At 36.0% G+C, this 27,213-nt stretch overlaps 2 protein-coding genes and 1 long non-coding RNA gene across 7 annotated transcripts in view; 2 read left to right on the top strand and 1 right to left on the bottom strand.

Moving 5' to 3' along the window:
* Positions 1-23,332, top strand: part of LOC126747622 (EH domain-binding protein 1-like) — a 37,347-nt gene extending 14,015 nt beyond the window's left edge. Inside the window, exons 11-12 of the mRNA XM_050456364.1 lie at positions 22,815-23,003; positions 23,060-23,332. Of these exons, the coding sequence (XP_050312321.1) occupies positions 22,815-23,003; positions 23,060-23,144 (274 nt within the window). The 3' untranslated portion in view covers positions 23,145-23,332. The remainder of the gene's footprint in view (positions 1-22,814; positions 23,004-23,059) is intronic.
* On the bottom strand, positions 794-22,199 carry LOC126747626 (uncharacterized). Of its 5 annotated transcripts, none has more exons than XR_007664294.1 (6): positions 21,642-22,199; positions 21,147-21,250; positions 11,615-11,727; positions 1,971-2,074; positions 1,662-1,864; positions 794-993 (listed from the first exon to the last, which is right to left on the bottom strand). It is a non-coding gene; the product is annotated as an uncharacterized LOC126747626 (long non-coding RNA). The 5 variants fall into 5 exon arrangements; XR_007664298.1 differs by having other exon boundaries at positions 794-990; XR_007664296.1 differs by having other exon boundaries at positions 1,766-1,864.
* A 1,318-nt stretch (positions 23,333-24,650) lies between the features above and the next one.
* On the top strand, positions 24,651-27,122 carry LOC126747623 (delta(14)-sterol reductase TM7SF2). The gene is made up of 4 exons (XM_050456365.1): positions 24,651-24,818; positions 24,940-25,356; positions 25,409-26,588; positions 26,649-27,122. The coding sequence occupies exons 2-4, from the start codon at positions 24,946-24,948 to the stop codon at positions 26,924-26,926; spliced, it is 1,869 nt and encodes a 622-aa protein (XP_050312322.1). The 5' UTR covers positions 24,651-24,818; positions 24,940-24,945; the 3' UTR covers positions 26,927-27,122.
* Positions 27,123-27,213: the final 91 nt, after the last annotated feature.

Raw genomic sequence — 27,213 nt, 5'->3', positions numbered from 1 at the left:
TTGGAGCAGTAGAAGTGACATTATTTGGAAATTTGGGAAAATTCTTTAGTCGAGGCTCAATTTTTGTAAAAAATTGAAAATATTCCCTTCTGATTATCAGATTTGTTTGGTTTTGGTCTTAAAAGATTCTAAATAATATTTTGAAGCTTTTAAGACATAAATCATGAAAATTGGAGCAGTAGAAGTGATATTATTTGGAAATTTGGGAAAATTCTTTAGTCGAGGCTCAATTTTTGTAAAAAGTTGAAAATATTCCCTTCTAATCATCAGATTTCTTTGGTTTTGGTCGTAAAAGATTCTAAATAATATTCTGAAGCTTTTAAGACATAAATCATGAAAATTGGAGCAGTAGAAGTGACATTATTTGGAAATTTGTGAAAATTCTTTAGTCGAGGCTCAATTTTTGTAAAAAGTTGAAAATATTCCCTTCTAATCAACAGATTTCTTTGGTTCTGGTCTTAAAATGTTCCAAAGAAAATTCAGCAACTTTTAAAGCATAAATCATTAAAATCGAATCAATAGAATTGAGTTTATTCATTGATTTACCCCAAGAAAACCCCTGGTCATTAAAAGTTAAATAACTCCTGACCTACTGAACCGATTTCCTTCATTCTTGCACCAAAATGATTGTCAATAAAAACCAAACATTAGTTGAAAACTCTCCTTCAAATTTTACAAGTAAAAACCCTCAAAAAAACGGTACAACAGGATGGGATACAACAAATTAAATAAAACACATACAACCAACTTTATTGTCCCTAAACAACACGATTAGGGAAAGAAAACACTCGAATTTAGGGCACACTTTATTACAACCTTAAATAATAATAATAACAATAACATTAAAAATCACAATATAAAATAAAACAATTGAGCTCCAAAGGTCCCCGGTCATCTGCAAGCTTCTACTGTTTCCTCTGGCCAAAAAAACAAAAGAAAGCTTCTGGCATAGATTAGGAAAACTTGCCAAAGATCTTCCTGCTCCTGCTGCTGCTGCATTAAATCAAATTATTATTCAAATTAATTGTCTTCTTGAACATATGGCGGGTTTCTCTGGTACCATGGTGTCTTACGAGCATATAGTCAGAAGAATCAAGGTAGGAGCCCCTAGGGGAGGGGGTTTTTCTGACTAATGCTCTTACCAACCCCATTTTGCAAGAGAACAAGGGATGAATGCAAGGGAACCATCAATACATACAAAATCCACTATAGCTAGTTTCTATATCTGTCTTATGGTGTGCAAATGTGTCGGGGAAACTTAAATCTGTCTTTTTCTGTTAGTTTCTTGTGCATATGAGTGAGTGAGATGGAAATATATATACATGGATCTTATCTGGGGTGCATGTCGGTTATGTTCAGGTGAAAATGGTTAAAGGGCACACAAAAGGACACGAATAAACCGAGGTTATGTGAGGACGCAAGCATTATACACAATAAATAAATAAAACATCACCATGGCAATCTTAGAGCATGCAAGATTGCAATAAATAAGTACTTACAATGTTGCCAAACTTTACCCCAAATCCCCAAAAATATTTACAATAATTAACTTTTCCTCTTTTTCTAATTGCCAACAATTAATAATATGTACACCACTCTATCAAAATATCCAAAAAACCCATGCAAAAAACGGCAACACCGCATTATTTGTTCATAAATACCTTTTTTTCCCTTATAAGCAACGTTGCAAAACAGTTGATTGGCATAGTGAATAACAAATGAAAAAGAGAGCGAGAGAGAAAAAAATTGAATGTCAATCAGTTACCTCTGACGTCCCGGTGCGCGTCCCCCCTCGGATCCTCTTCTGTTTCACTGCTGCTGATGCTCGACTGTTTCCAGGGACTGTTTCGACTTGAGGTTCCACCTGAAACAAATGAAAAACATACTTATTAATCATACCGAATCGTGTTATAGGTACCAATATATAAAGAGTGTTAATTAAAAAACAAAAGCAAGAGAATGTTGCTCACCTCTTTACTCTAGTCTTGTCTTGTGGTATCTTCTGTCCCTCTTGTTCTGTTCGACCTCCTCTGGACTCGATTGCTACCAGAGGGGCCCTTATGTGAGGTTATGTCTGGAAAAGAGGGGAAAATCATTGAAAATGTGAGAATAATTAAGGACGAAACACTTGAATATGAAAGATTGATGGAAAATTGAGATTTTATTGGACCGTTTCATTATAAGACACTTGTAACAAGGACAAGAGACAATATAATAAAAAATAAATACATAAAAATCCAAAGAATTTAATAAAATTTTCATGAAAAATCAATAAAAAATTAATGAAAACCCAAAAAACACCATCAAAAAAAACGTAAATCCGCCCCATTTAAAACGTTTCAATAAATATCGATAACAATATCGATTTCCCATAAGGCCCGAAAATGATGGCGGCCATTTTGCCGTTCCGATGGCGATCGATGACGCCATTGAAACGACCCGAACGACCCTACAACGGGAAAATCTTTTCACACGATTTCCCGCTAGAAAAACTTATGCACCCCCACGATATATACACCAAAATGAAGCCCTCGATGCATAGAACGCGATGCAAATACTGTTTTTCACGTAAATCGAAACTTCGAACAGTTATCGCGAAAAAACCACTTTGAGACAAAGGGAACAAAGACCGAGGATCTTACCTCACAGTTTTTCCATAGAAAAAACGGGGGCACACCCATGAAAGTTACATCAAAATGAAGCGCAGGGTCTAGAGAACACTTTTCAAGCACTCTTCATAATTGATTCCCACTTTTCCCGATTTCCCGGACGTTTTTCCGGGAGCCCTCCGCCATTTTTAACAACCAGTGACGACACAGCTAACGGAAAGAAGGAACCGATTACATCATCATCGTATGCACGGTCGTTTCCGAAGTTTCACGACGAATCGCGATCGAAAACGTCGATTTAAAAATGGCGGAGCATGCGCAATGGGCACTTGTTTCGGGGCATAACACGTGAGAGCGAGAGAGAGGGCGCTAATATTTTGTGGAGGGGATCGGATTTGATGTTTGAACCGATCGTGGTCACGTGGGACGATGGTGACGTCAGGAAATTAAATGGCCGCGAAAAAGGGGGATTTGAATTATTTTTATGGATGAATGAGATACAAAGGGTCGTAACTTTCTTAATTTTCCACAGATTTTCATGAAAATTGGCTCTAAGGCAAGGGTTTTTAATTTAGAACGAGAAATGTATCTATAAAAATTTGCAAAAACTGGGCAATTTCAGAGATAAAGAGGCAAATTGGAAGATGTGTCAAATTAATAAGTGAAAATCTTCGCTAATTTCCTTAATTTTTCACAGATTTTCGTGAAAAATGGCTTGAAAGAAAGGGTTTTTAATTCCAAATGGAAAATATATCTACAAAATTTTTCATAAACCCAACTGTTTCTGAGTTAAAGGAAACTTTGGAAAATTTAAAGAGTCCTCGACAGAGTGTAAGTGAAAAGTGTGATAACTTCCCTAATTTTCCATAGATTTTCATGAAAGTTGACTCTAGAGAAAGGGTTTTTAATTTAGAACAAGAAATGTATCTATGAAAATTTTGAAAAACAAAGAAATACCAAAGTAAAAGGAAAATGCTTCCAAGACAAAGTGCCATAATTTCCCCAATTTCCCATCGATTTTCCTAAAAGTTACTTCATAGGGAAGAAAATTTGATTCTAAACAAAGAATGTATTTACAAAAATTTTCATAAACCCAACTGTTTCCGAGTCAAGGGTAATTTTGTAAAATGTGCCACAATTCTCGACACAATGAAAATCAAAAAGTGCAATAACTTCCCTAATTTTCCACAGATTTTGATGAAAATGGGCTTTAAAGAAAGGATTTTTGATGCCAAACAAAAAATGGGTCTACAAAAATTCCCAAAAACCCAATAGTTTTTGAATCAAAGTGAAATTTGGAAAATTTGAAGAGTCCTCGATAGGGTGTAAGTGAAAAGTATGATAACTTTCCTAATTTTTCACAGATTTTCATGAAAATTGGCTTAAAAGAAAGGGTGTTAAATTCCAAATAGAAAATATATCTACAAAAATTTCCATAAACCCAATAGTTGTTGATTTAAAGGAAAATTTGGGAAATTTCCCAAACTCCTCGACAATGTGTAAGTGAAAATTGTGATAACTTTCCTAATTTTTCATAGATTTTCATGAAAGTTGGCTCTAAAGAAAGGGTTTTTAATTTAAAACCAGAAATGTATTTATGAAAATTTTGAAAAACAAAGAAATTCCAAAGTAAAAGGAAAATGTTTGAAAATGCTTCCAAGACAAAGTGCCATAATTTCCCCAATTTCCCATCAATTTTCCTAAAAGTTACTTCATAGGGAAGAAAATTTAATTCCAAACAAAGAATGTATCTACAAACATTTTCATAAACCCAACTGTTTCCGAGTTAATGGAACTTTTGGAAAATTTGCCACAGTTCTTGACACAATGAAAATCAAAAAGTGCAATAACTTCCCTAATTCTTTACAGATTTTGATGAAAATGGGCTTTAAAGAAAGGATTTTTAATGCCAAACAAAAAATGTGTCTACAAAAATTCCCAAAAACCCAATAGTTTTTGACCTGAAGGAAATTTGAGAAATCCTACTATGATTAACCAAGTCTCGGTCAAAATATCCAATATTTTCCTCAATTTTCCACAGATTTTCATGAAATTGTCTTGACAGAAAGAATTTTTAATTCCAAATAGAAAGTATATCTACAGAGATTTTCATAAACCCAATAGTTTTTGAATGCAAGTGAAATTTGGAAAATTTGAAGAGTCCTCGACAGGGTGTAAGTGAAAAGTATGATAACTTTCTCAATTTCCACCGATTTTCATGAAAATTACTTCTAAGGAAAGGATTTTTAATTTAGAATAAGAAACATATCTACAGAAATTTTCATAAATTCAACTGTTTGTGAATTAAAGAAATTTTTGAAAAATTTGTCAAAGTTCTCGACAGACTGTCAGTGAAAACTACAATAACTTCCTTAATTTTTGATCAATTTTCACAAAATTTAGCTCAGAAGAAACGTTTTTTAATTGCAAACAAAAAATGTATCTACAAAAATTTCCATAACCCCAATAGTTCTTGAATGAAGAAGTGAAATTTGAAAAATTTGCCCAAGTTCTCGACAGAGTATAAGTGAAAACTGTGATAACTTTCCTAATTTTCCATAGATTTTCATGAAAGATGGCTCTAAAGAAAGGTTTTTCAATTTAGAATAAGAAATGTATCTATGAAAATTTTGAAAAACAAGGAAATTCCAAAGTAAAAGGAAAATGTTTGAAAATGCTTCCAAGACAAAGTGCCATAATTTCCCCAATTTCCTATCGATTTTCCTAAAAATTACTTCATAGGGAGGAATATTTGATTCCAAACAAAGAATGTATCTACAAAAATTTCCATAAACCAAATAGTTCTTGAATTAAAGTGAAATTTGAAAAATTTGCCCAAGTTCTCGACAGAGTATAAGTGAAAACTGTGATAACTTCCCTAATTTTCCATCAATTTTCACAAAATTTAGCTCAGAAGAAACGTTTTTTGATTCCAAACAAAAAATGTATCAACAAAAATTGCCAAAAACCCAATGGGTTCTCACCTAATGAAAATTTGAAATATCTTGGAATCATTACCCGAGAGCCTTGCTCAAAAGATGCAATAATTTCCCTAATTTTCCACTGATCTTCATGAAAATTACCTCTAAGGAAGGGGTTTTTAATTTAGAACAAGAAATGTATACACAAAAATTTCCATAAGCCCAATGGTTTTTGAGTCAAAGAAGAATTTGGAAAAACCAAAGTCGTTGACAGGCTGCGAGTCAAAAACTGCAATAATTTTACCAATTTTCCATCGATTTTCATGAAAATTGCTTTAAAAGAAGGGGTTTTTATTTCCTAATGAAAAATGTATCTACAGAAATTTTCATAAATTGAATAGTTTTTGAATCAAAGAAAAATTTGAAGTCCTCGACAGAGTCTAAGTGAAAAGTATGATAACTTCCTTAATTTTCCACAGATTTTCATGAAAATTGGCTTAAAAGAAAGGATTTTTGATGCCAAACAAAAAATGAGTCTACAAAAATTCCCAAAAACCCAATAGTTTTTGAATCAAAGAAAATTTTGGAAAATATGAAGAGTCCTCGACAGGGTGTAAGTGAAAAGTATGATAACTTTCCTAATTTTCCACCGATTTTAATAAAAATTGGCTCTAAGGATAGGGTTTTTAATTTAGAACAAGAAATGTATCTATAAACATTTTGAAAAGTTGAAAAACTCCAGAATAAAAAAGGGAATAGTGAAAATGTGACAAACTATAAAGGGTGTCAAGAGAAAAACTGCAATAACTTTATCAATTTTCCACCGATTTTAATGAAAATTGTCTTAAAAGAAATATTTTTTAATTCCAAACAAAAAATGTATCTACACAAATTTTCATAAACCCAACTGTTTCTGAGTTAAAGGAACTTTTGGAAAATTTGCCAAAAAAAGTCAAAATTGCAATAACTTCTTCAATTTTCCATCGATTTTCATGAAATATGCCTCTATGGAAAGGATTTTGAGTTTAGAACAAAAGATGTCTTTACAACAATTTAAAAATTTTGGACAATTTCAGAGTTACAGAGCAAAATGGGAAAATGTGTTCCCCTTGAACAAACAGTAACAACAGAGAATTACAATATACAATACAATAAATAACAAATAAAATAAATAAATGTACAAACCTTTTGAAGCTCCTTTACAGAGCAATAAATCTTGAAGAGGGTAAAAATAAAACATAAACAACAAACTTTATTACCCCTAACCGCAATAATATGATTAGGGAAAGAAAACTCAATTTTTCAAATTTAAAGCATGTTATTATTGTCAATAATACAATATATACATATATATAAATAAATACAAAATAAACAATTTAATTATATAATAAGGCAAAGGTATATGGTCCAGTCTGTGCTATCGAGAAGTGGCCTCTGGTGACTTCTTGAAACAAAACAAAGAGTCTGCAGCTTCGACACCATTTGAGAGATGGATAAACAGCTTCATCCTAGGGCACTATTGGTCTGTACAATTACAGACTTAAAGTGTTATATATACATTCAAAGAAAACAATAAAATTTATATAATAAGATATTATACACATAAACACACACTCACTACACAATAAGCACAAGAAAAGCACAAAAATAAGCACTACCGATGTCAAAGCGAGAAAATATATAAGCGAAAGGCACTATAGAGCACCCTGTGTACCTTCAAAGAGAAGATATACATAATAACAATTAAAAACATTAAAAATGTATGCAAATATGTACAAAGTTTCATTTATTTATTATTTTTTTTATTAAGCAGCATTGGCAAATTTCAAATTAATAAGCTCAAATTGCATATAAAAATGTATATTTCACTCGTACAATTAAAAGGAAGCAGGAAATTAAAAAAAAAATTAAAATTCGAGGGATTTAATAAAATTTTCATGAAAAATCAATAAAAAAATTAAATAAAACCCAAAAAACACCCTCAAAAAAACGTAAATCCGCCCCATTTAAAACATTTCAATAAATATCGATAACAATATCGATTTCCCATAAGGCCCGAAAATGATGGCGGCCATTTTGCCGTTCCGATGGCGATCGATGACGCCATTGAAACGACCCGAACGACCCTACAACGGGAAAATCTTTTCACACGATTTCCCGCTAGAAAAACTTATGCACCCCCACGATATATACACCAAAATGAAGCCCTCGATGCATAGAACACGATGCAAATACTGGTTTTTACGTAAATCGAAAATTCGAACAGTTATCGCGAAAAAACCACTTTGAGACAAAGGGAACAAAGACCGAGGATCTTACCTCACAGTTTTTCCATAGAAAAAACGGGGGCACACCCATGAAAGTTACGTCAAAATGAAGCGCAGGGTCTCGAGAACACTTTACAAGCACTTTCCATAATTAATTCCCACTTTTCCCGATTTCCTGGATGATTTTCCGGGAGCCCTCCGCCATTTTTAACAACCAGTGACGACACAGCTAACGGAAAGAAGGAACCGATTACATCATCATCGTATGCACGGTCGTTTCCGAAGTTTCACGACGAATCGCGATCGAAAACGTCGATTTGAAAATGGCGGAGCATGCGCACTGGGCACTTGTTTCGGGGCATGACACGTGAGAGCGACAGAGAGGGCGCTATATTTTGTGGAGGGGATCGGATTTGAAGTTTGAACCGATCGTGGTCACGTGGGACGATGGTGACGTCAGGAGATTAAATGGCGGCGAAAAAGGGGGATTTGAATTATTTTTATGGATGAATGAGATACAAAGGGTCGTAACTTTCTCAATTTTTCACAGATTTTCATGAAAATTGGCTCTAAGGCAAGGGTTTTTAATTTAGAACGAGAAATGTATCTATAAAAATTTGCAAAAACTGGGCAATTTCAGAGATAAAGAGGCAAATTGGAAGATGTGTCAAAATAATAAGGGAAAATCTTCGCTAATTTCCTTAATTTTTCACAGATTTTCGTGAAAAATGGCTTGAAAGAAAGGGTTTTTAATTCCAAATGAAAAATATATCTACAAAATTTTTCATAAACCCAACTGTTTCTGAGTTAAAGGAAACTTTGGAAAATTTAAAGTCCTCGACAGAATGTAAGTGAAAAGTGTGATAACTTCCCTAATTTTCCATCAATTTTCATGAAAGTTGGCTCTAAGGAAAGGGTTTTTAATTTAGAACAAGAAATGTATCTATGAAAATTTTGAAAAAACATGAAAATTCTAAAGTAACATGAAAATATTTGAAAATGCTTCCAAGACAAAGTGCCATAATTTCCCCAATTTCCCATCAATTTTCCTAAAAGTTACTTCATAGGGAAGAAAATTTGATTCTAAACAAAGAATGTATTTACAAAAATTTTCATAAATCCAACTGTTTCCGAGTCAAGGGTATTTTTGTAAAAGTTGCCACAGTTCTCGACACAATGAAAATGAAAAAGTGCAATAACTTCCCTAATTTTTCACAGATTTTGATGAAAATGGGCTTTAAAGAAAGGATTTTTAATGCCAAACAAAAAATGTGTCTACAAAAATTCCCAAAAACCCAATAGTTTTTGACCTAAAGGAAATTTGAGAAATCTTACTATGATTAAGCAAGTCTCGGTCAAAATATGCAATAATTTCCTCAATTTTCCACAGATTTACATGAAATTGTATTGACAGAAAGAGTTTTTAATTCCAAATAGAAAGTATATCTACAAAAATGTTCATAAACCCAACTGTTTCCGAGTCAAGGGTAATTTTGTAAAATGTGCCACAGTTCTCGACACAATGAAAATCAAAAAGTGCAATAACTTCCCTAATTTTCCACAGATTTTGATGAAAATAGGCTTTAAAGAAAGGGTGTTAAATTCCAAATGGAAAATATATCTACAAAAATTCCCATAAACCCAATAGTTCTTGAATTAAAGCAAAATTTGGGAAATTTCCCAAACTCCTCGACAGTGTGTAAGTGAAAATTGTGATAACTTCCCCAATTTTTCATAGATTTTCATGAAAGTTGGCTCTAAAGAAAGGGTTTTTAATGCCAAACAAAAAATGTGTCTACAAAAATTGCCAAAAACCCAATAGTTTTTGAATCAATGTGAAATTTGGAAAATTTGAAGAGTCCTCGACATAGTATAAGTGAAAACTGTGATAACTTTCCTAATTTTCCATCAATTTTCATAAAAGTAGGCTTTTAAGAAAGGGTTTTTAATTTAGAACCAAAAGTGTGTCTATAAAAACTTTTAAAAAATTAAAAATTTCAGAGATAGTGGGGTAAATTGGAACAAGTGTCAAATTAGTAGAAGTGTCAAGTAGAAAATCTTCACCAATTTCCTTAATTTTCCACCGATTTTCATGAAAAATGGCTTGAAAGAAAGGATTTTTAATTCCAAATGGAAAATATATCTACAAAATTTTTCATAAACCCAACTGTTTCTGAGTTAAAGGAAACTTTGGAAAATTTAAAGAGTCCTCGACAGAGTGTAAGTGAAAAGTATGATAACTTCCCTAATTTTCCATCGATTTTCATGAAAGTTGACTCTAGAGAAAGGGTTTTTAATTTAGAACAAGAAATGTATACACAAAAATTTCCATAAACCCAATGGTTTCTGAGTCAAACAAGAATTTGGAAAAACCAAAGTCGTTGACAGGGTGTGAGTCAAAAACTGCAATAACTTCACCAATTTTCCACTGATTTTCATGAAAATTGGCTTAAAATAAAGGGTGTTCAATTCCAAATGGAAAATATATCTACAAAAATTCCCATAAACCCAATAGCTCTTGAATTAAAGTGAAATTTGAAAAATTTGCCTAAGTTCTCGACAGAGTGTAAGTGAAAACTGTGATAACTTCCCTAATTTTCTATCAATTTTCATAAAAGTTGACTCTAGAGAAAGGGCTTTTAATTTAGAACAAGAAATGTATCTATGAAAATTTTCATAAACCCGACTGGTTTTGAGTTAAAGGAAATTTTAGAAAATTTTCCAAATTTGTTAGCAAATGTAAGTTAAAAGTGGAATAACTTCTTCAATTTTCCATCGATTTTCATGAAAATTGCCTCTAATTTTTAGTTTAGAACAAAAAAAATGTGTCAACAATAAACAATACAAAATTTAATAAAAACCTGAATAAATAAATAAATAAATAAATGTACAAACCTTGAGGCTCCTTTACAGAGCAATAAATCTTGAAGAGGGTAAAAATAAAACAACAACAAACTTTATTGAACCCTAACCAACACAATATGATTAGGGAAAGAAAACTCAATTTTTCAGATTTAAAGCATATTATTATTGTCAATAGTACAATATATATATAAATAAAAACAATAAATACAAAATAAATAAAGGCTGTTGTGGTCCAGTCATCTGCAAACCGCTGCCCTGTTGTTGTCGAGAAGTGGCCTCTGGTGACTTCTCGAAACAAAACAAAGAGTCTGTAGGTGGATCCTTTAAATTAATCCAAGGAACCTCTGGTCCAGAATAGAAATTTCTTTTTCTTGGATCACTAGTTTGTCTGTACGGTTACAGACTTAAAGTGTACACACTTAATCTTATATACATTGAAAGAAAACAATTGGCATTACACCAATTGTTTTACAATTTCATTTATATTAAACACATAAATGCACACTCACTTTAAGCACAAGAAAAGCACAAAAATAAGCACTACCGATGTCAAAGCGAGAGGAGATATACAAGGAAAAGCAGTTTATAGCACCCTGTATATATTTTAAAGAAAGATAAACATGTAACAAGCAAAAACATTAAAAATGTACGCAAATATGTACAATAAGTGTTTCATTAGTTTATAGTGAAACAAACAATTGAAGCGAAACCTTATAAAAACATTGCTAAATTCTACAAAAATTATTTCTTGCAATATTGCATTCATAATTATATTTATTTACTAATTAAACATTGTCAATTTAAGAAAAAAACCTTAATGCAACCCTGTATTTTTTGTAAATATTGCCAAATTTAAAAAAAAATTGCAAAGATATCAAGTTGCGAGGCGGCATTGGCAAATTTCCAATTAATAAGCACAAATTGCATAATATAAGAAATTAATGGTCCTTACTTGTACTCTTTTTACCTCCGGGAGGCATTTCCTTGAGTCCTCTTCTGTCCCTGTTCTGTTCGACCTCCTCTGGACTCCATAACTACCCAGAGGGGCCATATGTGAGGTTATGTCTGGAAAAGAGGGAACAGTCATTTAAAAAAAAATGAAAATCCTATCGATTTAATGAAGTTTTCATGAAAAAATTAAATAAAACTCAAAAAAACGTAAATAACCCCATTTAAAACGTTTTAATAAATATCGATAGTAATATCGATTTCCCATAAGGCCCGAAAAACGATGGCGGCCATTTTGCCGTCCCAATGGTGGTCGATGACGCCATGGAAATGAGGTCATCGACCCCCGTGAAAAATGAAATTTTTTTCACGTGAATTTCCACAAAAAAAATGAGCCCCCCTATTGAATTATACGTCAAAATGAAGCCCTCGATGCATAGAACACGATTCGAGTACTTCATTTTATGCAACCCAAAAATTTTCCCACTTTTTGCGAAAAAACAAATTTCCAACCAGGAACAAAGGAACGATCAAAAAACGACGATCTTACCTCACTGTTTTTCCATAGAAAAAACAGGGGCGCACCCACGAAAATTACATCAAAATGAAGCTCGCGGTTCAGAGAACACTTTTCACATATTTTTTACAATTAATCGCCACTTTTCCCGATTTCCCGGATGATTTTCCGGGAGCTGCCCCCAATTGTAGCAACCAGTTCCCGAATCTCTAATGGCGCCGGGCATGCGCGAATTGACCTCTTGTTTCGGAGCCTGTCACAAGAGAGAGCGAGAGAGAGATACTGTCAGGAGCCTGTGCGCATAAAACCGCACACGAAATATTTTTCGGTTATGTTTATATTTACATTATCATAAAAACAATAACAAACAAACAATGTTTGTTTCAAGAATTTTGCATGAATACCAAAGTTGGATATATGAAATTGAAGCTGGTTTCATCCTCTTTAAGAATATGTATGGCACTTTGAGGTTTTGTGCAAGTAATAGCCAAATATTTGTAGGTACAACTGACAGGTCCAACTTTCCGAGACCACCAGGCCCAACACCCAAAATGGAATTTCTTGACTTCTAATCATTCAATTTCCATGATTTTGGTACTGAATGATTTAGAAGAACATTCTGAAGCTTTGAAGACATCAATGATTGAAAATGGTTGAGTAGAACTGACTTTATGGGGACACTTGAATGAAAATCTGTTAGTCGAGACCAGTTTTGATACAAAGTGGCATAACTTTTGTTCTTTTTATCAGATTTGCTTGATTTTAGTTTTGAAAGCTGAAGAACACTTCAAAGAATCTTTTAAAACAAAAATCAAGTCGATCTGACCACCAGAAGTGGAGTTATGACCAAAGTTACCTCAGACTGTCTTTTTTCTTGGACATGATTTACAAAAACCTGGATAAAAAAGGTTCTAATGGATGGATTTCCATGATTCTTCCAACGAAAGCTGAAGAACACTTTAAAGAATCTTTTAAAACAAAAATCAACCCAATCTGACCACCAGAAGTGGAGTTATGACCCAAGTTACCTCAGACTGTCTTTTTTCTTGCACATGCTTTACAAAAACCTGGATAAAAAAGGTTCTAATGGATGGATTTCCATGATTCTTCTACTAAAAGCTTAAGAACACTTCAAAGAATCTTTTTAAACAAAAATCAACCCGATCTGACCACCAGAAGTAGAGTTATGACCCAAGTTACCTCAGACTATCTTTTTTCTTGGACATCATTTACAAAAACCTGGATAAAAAAGGTTCTAATGGATGGATTTCCATGATTCTTCCAACGAAAGCTGAAGAACACTTTAGAGAATCTTTTAAAACAAAAATCAACCCGATCTGACCACCAGAAGTGGAGTTATGACCCAAGTTACCTCAGACTGCCTTTTTTCTTGGACACGATTTACAAAAACCTGGATAAAAAAGGTTCTAATGGATGAATTTCCATGATTCTTCTACTAAAAGCTTAAGAACACTTCAAAGAATCTTTTTAAACAAAAATCAACCCGATCTGACCACCAGAAGTAGAGTTATGACCCAAGTTACCTCAGACTATCTTTTTTCTTGGACATCATTTACAAAAACCTGGATAAAAAAGGTTCTAATGGATGGATTTCCATGATTCTTCCAACGAAAGCTGAAGAACACTTTAGAGAATCTTTTAAAACAAAAATCAACCCGATCTGACCACCAGAAGTGGAGTTATGACCCAAGTTACCTCAGACTGTCTTTTCCCTTGGACACGATTTACAAAAACCTGGATAAAAAAGGTTCTAATGGATGGATTTCCATGATTCTTCTACTAAAAGCTTAAGAAGACTTCAAAGAATCTTTTAAAACAAAAATCAAGTCGATCTGACCACCAGAAGTGGAGTTATGACCCAAGTTACCTCAGACTGTCTTTTCTCTTGGACACGATTTACAAAAACCTGGATAAAAAAGGTTCTAATGGATGAATTTCCATGATTCTTCTACTAAAAGCTTAAGAACACTTCAAAGAATCTTTTTAAACAAAAATCAACCCGATCTGACCACCAGAAGTAGAGTTATGACCCAAGTTACCTCAGACTGTCTTTTCCCTTGGACACGATTTACAAAAACCTGGATAAAAAAGGTTCTAATGGATGGATTTCCATGATTCTTCTACTAAAAGCTTAAGAAGACTTCAAAGAATCTTTTAAAACAAAAATCAAGTCGATATGACCACCAGAAGTGGAGTTATGACCAAAGTTACCTCAGACTGTCTTTTTTCTTGGACATGATTTACAAAAACCTGGATAAAAAAGGTTCTAATGGATGGATTTCCATGATTCTTCCAACGAAAGCTGAAGAACACTTTAAAGAATCTTTTAAAACAAAAATCAACCCGATCTGACCACCAGAAGTGGAGTTATAACCCAAGTTACCTAAGACCGTCTTTTTTCTTGGACATGATTTCCAAAAACCTGGATAAAAAAGGTTCTAATGGATGGATTTCCATGATTCTTTTAGTGAAAGCTGAAGAAGACTTCAAAGAATCTTTTTAAACAAAAATCAACCCGATCTGACCACCAGAAGTGGAGTTATGACCCAAGTTACCTCAGACTGTCTTTTCCCTTGGACACGATTTACAAAAACCTGGATAAAAAAGGTTCTAATGGATGGATTTCCATGATTCTTTTAGTGAAAGCTGAAGAACACTTTAAAGAATCTTTTAAAACAAAAATCAACCCGATCTGACCACCAGAAGTGGAGTTATGACCCAAGTTACCTCAGACTGCCTTTTTTCTTGGACATCATTTACAAAAACCTGGATAAAAAAGGTTCTAATGGATGGATTTCCATGATTCTTCTACTAAAAGCTTAAGAAGACTTCAAAGAATCTTTTAAAACAAAAATCAAGTCGATCTGACCACCAGAAGTGGAGTTATGACCCAAGTTACCTCAGACTGTCTTTTCTCTTGGACACGATTTACAAAAACCTGGATAAAAAAGGTTCTAATGGATGAATTTCCATGATTCTTCTACTAAAAGCTTAAGAACACTTCAAAGAATCTTTTTAAACAAAAATCAACCCGATCTGACCACCAGAAGTAGAGTTATGACCCAAGTTACCTCAGACTATCTTTTTTCTTGGACATCATTTACAAAAACCTGGATAAAAAAGGTTCTAATGGATGGATTTCCATGATTCTTCTACTAAAAGCTTAAGAAGACTTCAAGGAATCTTTCAAAACAAAAATCAAGTCGATCTGACCACCAGAAGTGGAGTTATAACCCAAGTTACCCCAGACTGTCTTTGCCCTTGAACATGATTTACAAAAACCTGGATAAAAAAGGTTCTAATGGATGGATTTCCATGATTCTTCTACTAAAAGCTTAAGAAGACTTCAAGGAATCTTTCAAAACAAAAATCAAGTCGATCTGACCACCAGAAGTGGAGTTATAACCCAAGTTACCCCAGACTGTCTTTGCCCTTGAACATGATTTACAAAAACCTGGATAAAAAAGGTTCTAATGGATGGATTTCCATGATTCTTCTACTGAAAGCTGAAGAAGACTTCAAGGAATCTTTCAAAACAAAAATCAAGTCGATCTGACCACCAGAAGTGGAGTTATAACCCAAGTTACCTCAGACTGTCTTTGCCCTTGAACATGATTTACAAAAACCTGGATAAAAAAGGTTCTAATGGATGGATTTCCATGATTCTTCTACTAAAAGCTTAAGAAGACTTCAAGGAATCTTTCAAAACAAAAATCAACCCGATCTGACCACCAGAAGTGGAGTTATGACCCAAGTTACCTCAGACTGCCTTTTTTCTTGGACATCATTTACAAAAACCTGGATAAAAAAGGTTCTAATGGATGGATTTCCATGATTCTTCTACTAAAAGCTTAAGAAGACTTCAAAGAATCTTTTAAAACAAAAATCAAGTCGATCTGACCACCAGAAGTGGAGTTATGACCCAAGTTACCTCAGACTGTCTTTTCTCTTGGACACGATTTACAAAAACCTGGATAAAAAGGGTTCTAATGGATGGATTTCCATGATTCTTTTAGTGAAAGCTGAAGAAGACTTCAAAGAATCTTTTTAAACAAAAATCAACCCGATCTGACCACCAGAAGTGGAGTTATGACCCAAGTTACCTCAGACTGTCTTTTCCCTTGGACACGATTTACAAAAACCTGGATAAAAAAGGTTCTAATGGATGGATTTCCATGATTCTTTTAGTGAAAGCTGAAGAACACTTTAAAGAATCTTTTAAAACAAAAATCAACCCGATCTGACCACCAGAAGTGGAGTTATGACCCAAGTTACCTCAGACTGTCTTTTCTCTTGGACACGATTTACAAAAACCTGGATAAAAAGGGTTATCCATTAGGGATGGATTTCCATGATTCTTCCAACGAAAGCTGAAGAACACTTTAAAGAATCTTTTAAAACAAAAATCAACCCGATCTGACCACCAGAAGTGGAGTTATGACCCAAGTTACCTCAGACTGCCTTTTTTCTTGGACATCATTTACAAAAACCTGGATAAAAAAGGTTCTAATGGATGGATTTCCATGATTCTTCTACTAAAAGCTTAAGAAGACTTCAAAGAATCTTTTAAAACAAAAATCAAGTCGATCTGACCACCAGAAGTGGAGTTATGACCCAAGTTACCTCAGACTGTCTTTTCCCTTGGACACGATTTACAAAAACCTGGATAAAAAAGGTTCTAATGGATGGATTTCCATGATTCTTCTACTAAAAGCTTAAGAAGACTTCAAGGAATCTTTGAAAACAAAAATCAAGTCGATCTGACCACCAGAAGTGGAGTTATAACCCAAGTTACCCCAGACTGTCTTTGCCCTTGAACATGATTTACAAAAACCTGGATAAAAAAGGTTCTAATGGATGGATTTCCATGATTCTTCTACTAAAAGCTTAAGAAGACTTCAAGGAATCTTTGAAAACAAAAATCAAGTCGATCTGACCACCAGAAGTGGAGTTATAACCCAAGTTACCCCAGACTGTCTTTGCCCTTGAACATGATTTACAAAAACCTGGATAAAAAAGGTTCTAATGGATGGATTTCCATGATTCTTCTACTGAAAGCTGAAGAAGACTTCAAGGAATCTTTCAAAACAAAAATCAAGTCGATCTGACCACCAGAAGTGGAGTTATGACCCAAGTTACCCCAGACTGTCTTTGCCCTTGAACATGATTTACAAAAACCTGGATAAAAACGGTTCTAATGGATGGATTTCCACGATTCTTTTAGTGAAAGCTGAAGAAGACTTCAAAGAATCTTTTAAATCAAAAATCAACCCGATCTGACCACCAGAAGTGGAGTTATGACCCAAGTTACCCCAGACTGTCTTTGCCCTTGAACATGATTTACAAAAACCTGGATAAAAAAGGTTCTAATGGATGGATTTCTATGATTCTTCTACTAAAAGCTTAAGAACACTTCAAAGAATCTTTTAAAACAAAAATCAAGTCGATCTGACCACCAGAAGTGGAGTTATGACCCAAGTTACCTCAGACTGTCTTTTCTCTTGGACACGATTTACAAAAACCTGGATAAAAAGGGTTCTAATGGATGGATTTCCATGATTCTTCTACTGAAAGCTGAAGAAGACTTCAAAGAATCTTTTAAAACAAAAATCAATCCGATCTGACCACCAGAAGTGGAGTTATGACCCAAGTTACCTCAGACTGCCTTTTTTCTTGGACATCATTTACAAAAACCTGGATAAAAAAGGTTTTAATGGATGGATTTCCATGATTGTTTCAACGAAAGCTTAAGAATACTTCAAAGAATCTTTTAAAATAAAAATCAACCCGATCTGACCACCAGAAGTGGAGTTATGACCCAAGTTACCTCAGACTGTCTTTGTCCTCGAACATGATTTAGAAAAACCTGGATAAAAAAGGTTCTAATGGATGGATTTTCATGATTCTTTCAATAAAAGCTGAATAACACTTCAAAGAATCTTTTAAAACAAAAATCAACCCGATCTGACCACCAGAAGTGGAGTTATTGACCAAGTTACCTCAGACTGTCTTTGCCCTTGAACACGATTTACAAAAACCTGGATAAAAAAGGTTCTAATGGATGGATTTCCATGATTCTTTCAACGAAAGCTGAAGAACACTTCAAAGAATCTTTTAAAACAAAAATCAACCCAATCTGACCACCAGGAGTGGAGTTATGACCCAAGTTACCTCAGACTGTCTTTGCCCTTGAACACGATTTACAAAAACCTGGATAAAAAAGGTTCTAATGGATGGATTTCCATGATTCTTTCAACGAAAGCTGAAGAACACTTCAAAGAATCTTTTTAAACAAAAATCAACCCGATCTGACCACCAGAAGTGGAGTTATGGCCCAAGTTACCTCAGACTGTCTTTTCCCTTGGACATGATTAACAAAAACCTGGATAAAAAAGGTTCTAATGGATGGATTTCCATGATTCTTTCAACGAAAGCTGAAGAACACTTCAAAGAATCTTTTAAAACAAAAATCAACCCAATCTGACCACCAGGAGTGGAGTTATGACCCAAGTTACCTCAGACTGTCTTTGCCCTTGAACATGATTTACAAAAACCTGGATAAAAACGGTTCTAATGGATGGATTTCCACGATTCTTTTAGTGAAAGCTGAAGAAGACTTCAAAGAATCTTTTAAATCAAAAATCAACCCGATCTGACCACCAGAAGTGGAGTTATGACCCAAGTTATCTCAGACTGTCTTTTTTCTTGGACACGATTTACAAAAAACCTGGATAAAAAAGGTTCTAATGGATGGATTTCCATGATTCTTTCAACGAAAGCTTAAGAACACTTCAAAGAATCTTTTAAAACAAAAATCAAGTCGATCTGACCACCAGAAGTGGAATTATGACTCAAGTTACCTCAGACTGTCTTTTTTCTTGGACACGATTTACAAAAACCTAGATAAGAAAGGTTTTAATGGATGGATTTCCATGATTGTTTCAACGAAAGCTTAAGAATACTTCAAAGAATCTTTTAAAACAAAAATCAACCCGATCTGACCACCAGAAGTGGAGTTATGACCCAAGTTACCTCAGACTGTCTTTGCCCTTGAACATGATTTACAAAAACCTGGATAAAAACGGTTCTAATGGATGGATTTCCATGATTCTTCTACTGAAAGCTTAAGAAGACTTCAGAGAATCTTTTAAAACAAAAATCAAGTCGATCTGACCACCAGAAGTGGAGTTATGACCCAAGTTACCTTAGACTGTCTTTTTTCTTGGACACGATTTACAAAAACCTGGATAAAAAAGGTTCTAATGGATGGATTTCCATGATTCTTTTAGTGAAAGCTGAAGAAGACTTCAAAGAATCTTTTTAAACAAAAATCAACCCGATCTGACCACCAGAAGTGGAGTTATGACCCAAGTTACCTCAGACTGTCTTTTCCCTTGGACACGATTTACAAAAACCTGGATAAAAAAGGTTCTAATGGATGGATTTCCATGATTCTTTTAGTGAAAGCTGAAGAAGACTTCAAAGAATCTTTTTAAACAAAAATCAACCCGATCTGACCACCAGAAGTGGAGTTATGACCCAAGTTACCTCAGACTGTCTTTTCCCTTGGACACGATTTACAAAAACCTGGATAAAAAAGGTTCTAATGGATGGATTTCCATGATTCTTTTAGTGAAAGCTGAAGAACACTTTAAAGAATCTTTTAAAACAAAAATTAACCCGATCTGACCACCAGAAGTGGAGTTATGACCCAAGTTACCTCAGACTGCCTTTTTTCTTGGACATCATTTACAAAAACCTGGATAAAAAAGGTTCTAATGGATGGATTTCCATGATTCTTCTACTAAAAGCTTAAGAAGACTTCAAAGAATCTTTTAAAACAAAAATCAAGTCGATCTGGCCACCAGAAGTGGAGTTATGACCCAAGTTACCTCAGACTGTCTTTTCTCTTGGACATGATTTATAAAAACCTGGATAAAGACGGTTCTAATGGATGGATTTCCATGATTCTTTTAGTGAAAGCTGAAGAAGACTTCAAAGAATCTTTTTAAACAAAAATCAAGTCGATCTGACCACCAGAAGTGGAGTTATGACCCAAGTTACCTCATGTACCTCAAAAAATGTGTTCCCCTCGAACAAACAGTAACAACAGAGAATTACAATAAACAATACAATAAATAACAGATAAAATAAATAAATGTACAAACCTTGAGGCTCCTTTACAGAGCAATAAATCTTGAAGAGGGTAAAAATAAAACACAAACATCAAACTTTATTGAACCCTAATCAACACAATATGATTAGGGAAAGAAAACTCAATTTTTCAGCATGTTATTATTGTCAATGGTACAATACATATATAAATACATAAAATAAATAATTATATCATATAGTAACGAAAGCCTGTCGTCCAGTCATCTGCAAACTACTCCCCCGCTTTCCAGAAGTGGCTCCAGGTGATTTTTTTTTAAAGCAAAGCAAAGCAAAGCAAAGAATCTACAGTTTCTACATCAAAAAACAGCTTCATCCTTTCTCTGGAACCTCTATGGTGCAGTTGTTTACGGAAAATTGTGTTGCCTGGATCACTATTCGGTCTGTACAGTTACAGACAAGTGTAGTCACTTAATGTTTATATACATTGAAAGAAAACAATTGGCATTACACCAATTGTTTTACAATTTCATTTATATTAAACAATAAAATTTATACACATAAACACACACTCACTACACAATAAGCACAAGAAAAGCAGAAAAATAAGCACTACCGATGTCAAAGCGAGAAATACATATAGGCCACTTTACAGCACCTTTTATTTATATCTTCTAAGGGCAGATATACATGAAAAACATTAAAAATTATATAAAAAATACACACAATTGTGTTTAAATTAAAATAATAAAACCAAAAATGCTGCTTTATGTAAATGTTGTCAAATTTCTGATTGCAGCACAGCATTATTTATTATATATATATATTTGTTTTTATTGTTAAGCAACATTGGCAATTTCTAAATAAAAAAATAAATGTTGCTTACCCTCTCTAACCTCCGAAGGGCATTTCCTAGGCCCTCTTCAGGGTGTCTCTCCTGTTCACCCGAGTCCTCCAAGGGTCCAAACCATTCAAAAGAGGCCACATCACCTTTAATTCAGATGTAAATTGAAAATTTTCATGAAAAACCAATAATATAAAAAGAGAGAAAATTGAAAAAAGAAATTGAAGAAAATCCACCCCTTTGAACACAATTCATCAATGTAAAATCAATAATTAAATCGATTTTACACAAGGCCCAAATGATGGCGGCCATTTTGTCGTTCGCGAAGGTCATCGACCCGTGGGATATGAAAATTTTTATTCACCAGAATTTCCATGGAAAAAACTGATGCTCCCCCATGAAATATACACCAAAATGAAGCTTTAGATTCATAGAACACGATTCGAGTACTTTTCTTTATACTTTACCAAAGAGTTTTCGCGAAAAACCCACTTTCCAACCAAGACCGAACAAAAGGACCAAGGACCAAAATCTTACCTGACGATTTTCCATTGAAAAAACGGGCGCGCACTATTGAAAATTACATCGAAACGAAGAGCGCGCTTTAAAGAACACTTTTCACATATTTTTCATAATTAAATCGCACTTTTCCCGTTTTCCCGGACGATTTTCCGGGAGCTCCCCCCCCTATTTTAAAAGTACCCTTGGTCGTCTCCCTGGGAAAGGACCTCGGGACCCGAAAATCGACCCGAGGTTCACGATTTTCCGGTGAGGCATGCGCTTCACCTTGTATTTTGCCGGAAGCTGTCAGATCTGTCACTTGTCAGACCGGGACGCCCGCCGCGGTGGCGTACGCGTGAACTAATTAACGGCGATCACATAACCTCACAATAATTGGCCCCCCCATATAAAAATGCCGTATCAGGCTCTTAAATTGACTATTTCGGCCCCAAAAAGTGTGATTCGGCTGATTTTTTTGACGAAATCAATGAAAGAGGATCCGTTTGAGGTTTGAGCGGTTTTATTTTGGGTTTTTTAGGACCTAATTTCATTTAAAAGGTCTCCAATGGCTTGTTTATATTTACAACATCATAAAAGTAAGTTCAACTAAAGTTTCTCCCAAGAGTTTTGAATTACCCCCAAAGTTTCATACATAAAATTAAAGCTGGTTTTATCCCCTTTAAGAATATGTATGGCACTTTAAGTCTTTATGCTCAAAATAACCAAATATTCAAAGGTATTGTGGACAGTTCAAATATTTGGAGACACCACTATATCCAATAAAAAAACACATATTTTTAGTCCTAATTAGCCAATTTCTGTGCTGTAGCTATAGAAAGAGCTTATGTAGATGTAAATGAATCAAACTGGCTCAGTAGAACTGACTTTATTTAGGAATTTATTAACATTCGTTAGTCGAGACCCCTTTTTGATAAAAAGTGCCCTAACTTCTCTCCTAATTATCACTTTGACTTGATTTTTATCATTCAAGCTTTAGAATAACATTCTGCAACTTTTAAGACCTAAACCAACCAATGTGAACCTCTACAACTATTTTTATTCACAATTTTACAATCTACCGCTGCAAGGTCAGCCCCACTTGATACAAAGCGTAATAACTTCCCTGCTACTCATCCGATTTACTTCATTTTTGCACCAAAACAATCTCAAAACTCCCCTTTTACTCAATTTTTACCTCAACTACTACAGGGAAAAAGAGGCAGATTACGAGACAAGGTACAAACTCCTCAACGAGGAGCTGCGCCAGATCGCCTCCATCGAGGACTGGAAGAAGACGGAGGAGCAGAGGAACCGGGAACAGGCCCTCCTGGACGAACTGGTCCAGATCGTAAACAAAAGAGATGAACTGGTCCACCACCTGGACAGTCAAGAGAAAGCGTAAGTCGATTGTTTTATTTTATTCATTTATTTTTTTTTTAATTTTATTTATTCAGGATCGAGGACGACGAGATCATCGAGCACGACGTGTCCCACCTGGAAATCCCCGGCAAAGAGGACAGCAACTGCGTCATTTCCTAACCCACCCCCCCTTTCTCCCTCCCAGTGTAACAAATTATTTATTAATTTATTTTTAAATGTGCAATCGTCTTCCCTATCCCCCTAGGCACGTCCCTGGAGCTTTATATGTGTAAATGTTATTTTATTTTTTAGTGTAAATAAATTGTATATGTAATATATTGATAAAATAAATTAATAAACATGATAAATTGGTGTATTGTGTATAATGGAACACCCTGTATATCTCGTTAAGGGATGGACTTATGAGGATTTATGTAGGGTAAGTAAATGAAGGAAATTTAATGAGCTTTGCAGTGGTACCAAACATTTTTCAATAGACTTAATAATAACTGAGATACGGGGGGTTGAATTTACTGTATTCCTAATTACTGTGTCTTATGGAACACCCTGTATATCTCATTAAGGGATGAACGTACCAAAAATTCTATAGAACAAGTAAATGAAGGAAATTTAATGAGCTTTGCAGTGGTACCAAACATTTTTCAATAGACATAATAATAACTGAGATACAGGGGGTTTGAATTTCTTGTACCTCTAATTACTGTGTCTTATGAAACACCCTGTATATCTCATTAAGGGATGGACGTATCAAAAATTCTATAGAATAAGTAAATGACGCAAATTTAATGAGCTTTGCAGTGGTACCAAACATTTTTCAATAGACATAATAATAACTGAGATACAGGGGGTTGAATTAGCTGTACTCCTAATTACTGTGTCTTATGGAACACCCTGTATATCTCATTAAGGGATGGACGTCTAAAAAATTCTATAGAATAAATAAATGACGCAAATTTAATGTACTTTCCAGTAGTACCAAACATTTTTAAATAGACTCAATAATAGCTGAGATACAGGGGTTTCAATTTCCTGTACTTCAATTTGCTGTCCACTATAAAACACCCTGTATATCTTCCTAAGGGATGGACCTATGAAAATTCATTTAAATACAAAAAAATAATAATTAAATTTGCTTTCCAATGGTATCAACCATTTCCAAATACTCTTGATATTAACTAAACTACAGAGGGTTGAAATGACATTAGTTTTACCATAAAGAACCCCCGTTACGATCAGCTTGCATGTACTTTATATCACCTCATATATCTCCTTAAGGGATGGTTCTACGAAAATATATTATACTATATAAAATAAAGAAAATTAAATGGGCTTTCCAGTGCTACCAAAAATTTTTCCGTAGACCCAATAACAACTGAGCTACAGAGGGTTGAAAACACTTGGGGAAGGAAAAAAAGGGTCCTGGACCTCGGCTCATAAAAGTGGCTATAACTCAGCGAGTTCTGATCCTTCCAGGATGGTTCATATATCAAATTAATCAGCAAAACCCCCTTTAAAGTTCAGTAAAAACTCCAAATAAGTTTTCTAAAATATCATGATCAATATTGCCATTAAACAGCGACAAACTTCTCGCCGGACGTCACAGATGGCGTCCCCCGTTCCTTGTCACCCCAGGTTTCCGTTCAAACCGAAACGTCGTCTTCTATCCTCGTCTGACGCTTTAAACGCCATTTTCGTGGCGTCCTTTTTGTTTGTTTACAGGAGTCGTTGGCGTCTCTTCGCGTTGTGCTTCAAAAATACGAAAATAGTGACGGTTTTTTTTTTTGTTTTTTGCCTTTCCGCTGATTACGTGAGTGTTTCAGTGCATTTACCTCGGTAAGTTTCCTTCAACCGCTCTAGAACTCTATAGGACATCGTTTAAAGGGTTTAGAGCATGTGCTTGAGGGTCCTGGGGGGCTCATTTTTACCTTAAATCACTTGAAACATCTTGTTCCAGTACACCATGGTCCTGCCAAAGAATGCCCCCAAGAAACTGACAGAAACAAGAGCGAGAAGCCCTAAAAAGTCCAGAAGCCCCGCAAGGACCAAGAGCCCGGGCAGACCGAAGAGCCCTGGGAGACCCAAGAGTCCCTCTCGAATAAAACCCGAGCCAATAGCAACAATTGAACCCTCAGTGAGAAGGAGGAAGAGTGTCGACGTGACAAAATCACCCACCAGGAGTAGCGGGAGAGTGGTGACCCCTACTAGGCGCAGCCCCATCAGGGGCTCCCCTTCCAGGAGCCGGATACCCAAGAAGACCCCCGTGCCCCAGCCGGACACCGAAGACTCAGACACCCAGGACGAGAGAACGGAGGTTAAGGAGAAGCCCAAGGCGGCCGTACGGGCACGCACCAGGGTGGAACTAATCGAGAAGGTTATTTATTATTAATTTGTTTAATTCATAATAGAGAAATTGGCTTTAACAGGTTTTGGAGGATAAAAGGGAGACGTCGGTGGAACCTCCTCAAATCTCCAAAAGACTCACGCGGTCGCACAACAAGGACGTGGAACGAATCGTGCACCTCAAACATTTCGAGGTGACCTCAAAGAAACTCTATGAATTTTCCGATGAGGATGAACAGTTGAGCAAAGACAGTGCCCCCCCCGTGAGAAAATCCCCAGAAGACAACTTCGGGGGGCTCCTGGGCGTGGTGACCTTCATGGTCTCCATTGTAGCCCTGGGGCCCGTTCTATACTCCTTTTGCGACGAGACCAGCTGCTCCTTCACCGAAACCCCTCGAAAACCCTCAGTATCGCATTATTTCGACCTGAAAGTCTGTCTTGGCTATTGGAGCTTTTTACTGGCCACAGCCCTACTGACAGCCCTACCGTTCGGGGGCAAAAGGGTCACAGGCCTACCGGACAAACACGGTAAACTCGTGTACGTGTGCAACGGGCTTTTTTGCGCCCTTCTGACCCTTACAGCCGTGGCTCTACTCCATTACAAGCAAATCCCGGTGCTGCACTTGATCACGGTGAACCTGCGGGGGCTGTATGGGGCCGCCGCGCTGTCCGGGGTGCTGCTCAGCCTGTTCGCTTACGCGCGCAGTCTGTACGTGCCCGTAAGCGCCCTGAACAGCGGGACTGTAGGGCGCGGTCGGCTGTACAACTTCTTCGCCGGGCAAGAGATGCACCCCCGCCTGTTTATGGGGCTGTTGGACCTCAAGGTGTTCGTGCACCGGGTGTTGCTGTTGTCCCAGTTGCTGGTCACGGTATCTTGGATGTCCCGGGGGATTATCTTGGAGGAGGTGCCCAAGGACCTTGAGGGGTTCCGGGGGGTTTTCCGGGGTGCCCCAGGCGCCTTTTGGGTCTTTTCTCTCTTGTTCCTGTTAAGGGTTTTGGACGATTTGGTATTTGAGGCGACCCGAGTCACCTCCAAGGAGATCCAGCAGGAGGGTTTCGGGTTTCGCACGTGCCTCAGTTACCTGCTGTACCCGTTTTTTAACGGTTTTATCCAGCAGTACCTCCTGGAGCACCGAGTGCTCTTGGCACCCTGGAAATTGACCCTCGTCTCCCTCCTCTTCGTCTCCGGACTGATTATTAAGCGACTGAGTGACAACCAGAAGGACTCCTTCAGGAAGAACCCCTATGGCCCCACGTTTGCCCGTGAGTGATCTTGCTCGATTGTCGTTTGTTTACAAATTAATTGTTTTCTTGATTTTGTAGACATGGAAACCATCCCCACCGTAAACGGGAAAAAGCTGCTGTCGTCAGGGTGGTGGGGGTGGGTGCGCCGCCCCAACTACTTGGGCGCCATCTTAAGCGAGCTGGCGCTGGTGCCGTTCGTTTTATGCGCCCCCCCGGTGGCGCTCGTTTACTTGAACGTCGCCTACTTGACGTGGCGCGCCCATAGAGACGACGCCCACTGCGCCCACCGCTACGGGATCCCTTGGGAGCGCTACTGCAACAAGGTGCCCCGCCTGTTGCTCCCCCGACTGTACTAATTCGAACGGGGAACGTTATATATCATGGATGATCAAATTGTGCCTTGTATTATATTATATATTATTATAGTAGAGTATATTTAGTTTGTTAGTACAAAAAGAAAGAAAGAAGCGCAATAATTTTAATGAATGATCTCTTTTTTATAAAAGGACTATTGATCGTATTTAGGTTACTAAATAAAACGTTAAAAACGAGCGTTCGAGTTTTATTTTGAGTGGCGCCCCCTAGTGAATTCCATCAAAAACTTTTGCGGCGGTGACGTTTTACTGGGGCGCCATCTGTGGCC

Source organism: Anthonomus grandis, chromosome 19, assembly GCF_022605725.1.
Source record: "Anthonomus grandis grandis chromosome 19, icAntGran1.3, whole genome shotgun sequence".
Classification (NCBI taxonomy): domain Eukaryota; kingdom Metazoa; phylum Arthropoda; class Insecta; order Coleoptera; family Curculionidae; genus Anthonomus; species Anthonomus grandis.
This window is presented reverse-complemented; position numbering and strand designations above follow the sequence as displayed.

Coding starts and splice junctions, on each gene's coding strand:
- LOC126747623 (XM_050456365.1), top strand. CDS start 24,946: ATGGTCCTGCCAAAGAATGCCCCCAAGAAACTGACAGAAACAAGAGCG. Junction 25,357..25,408: donor GGGTGGAACTAATCGAGAAG/GTTATTTATTAT, acceptor TGGCTTTAACAG/GTTTTGGAGGATAAAAGGGA. Junction 26,589..26,648: donor CTATGGCCCCACGTTTGCCC/GTGAGTGATCTT, acceptor TTGATTTTGTAG/ACATGGAAACCATCCCCACC.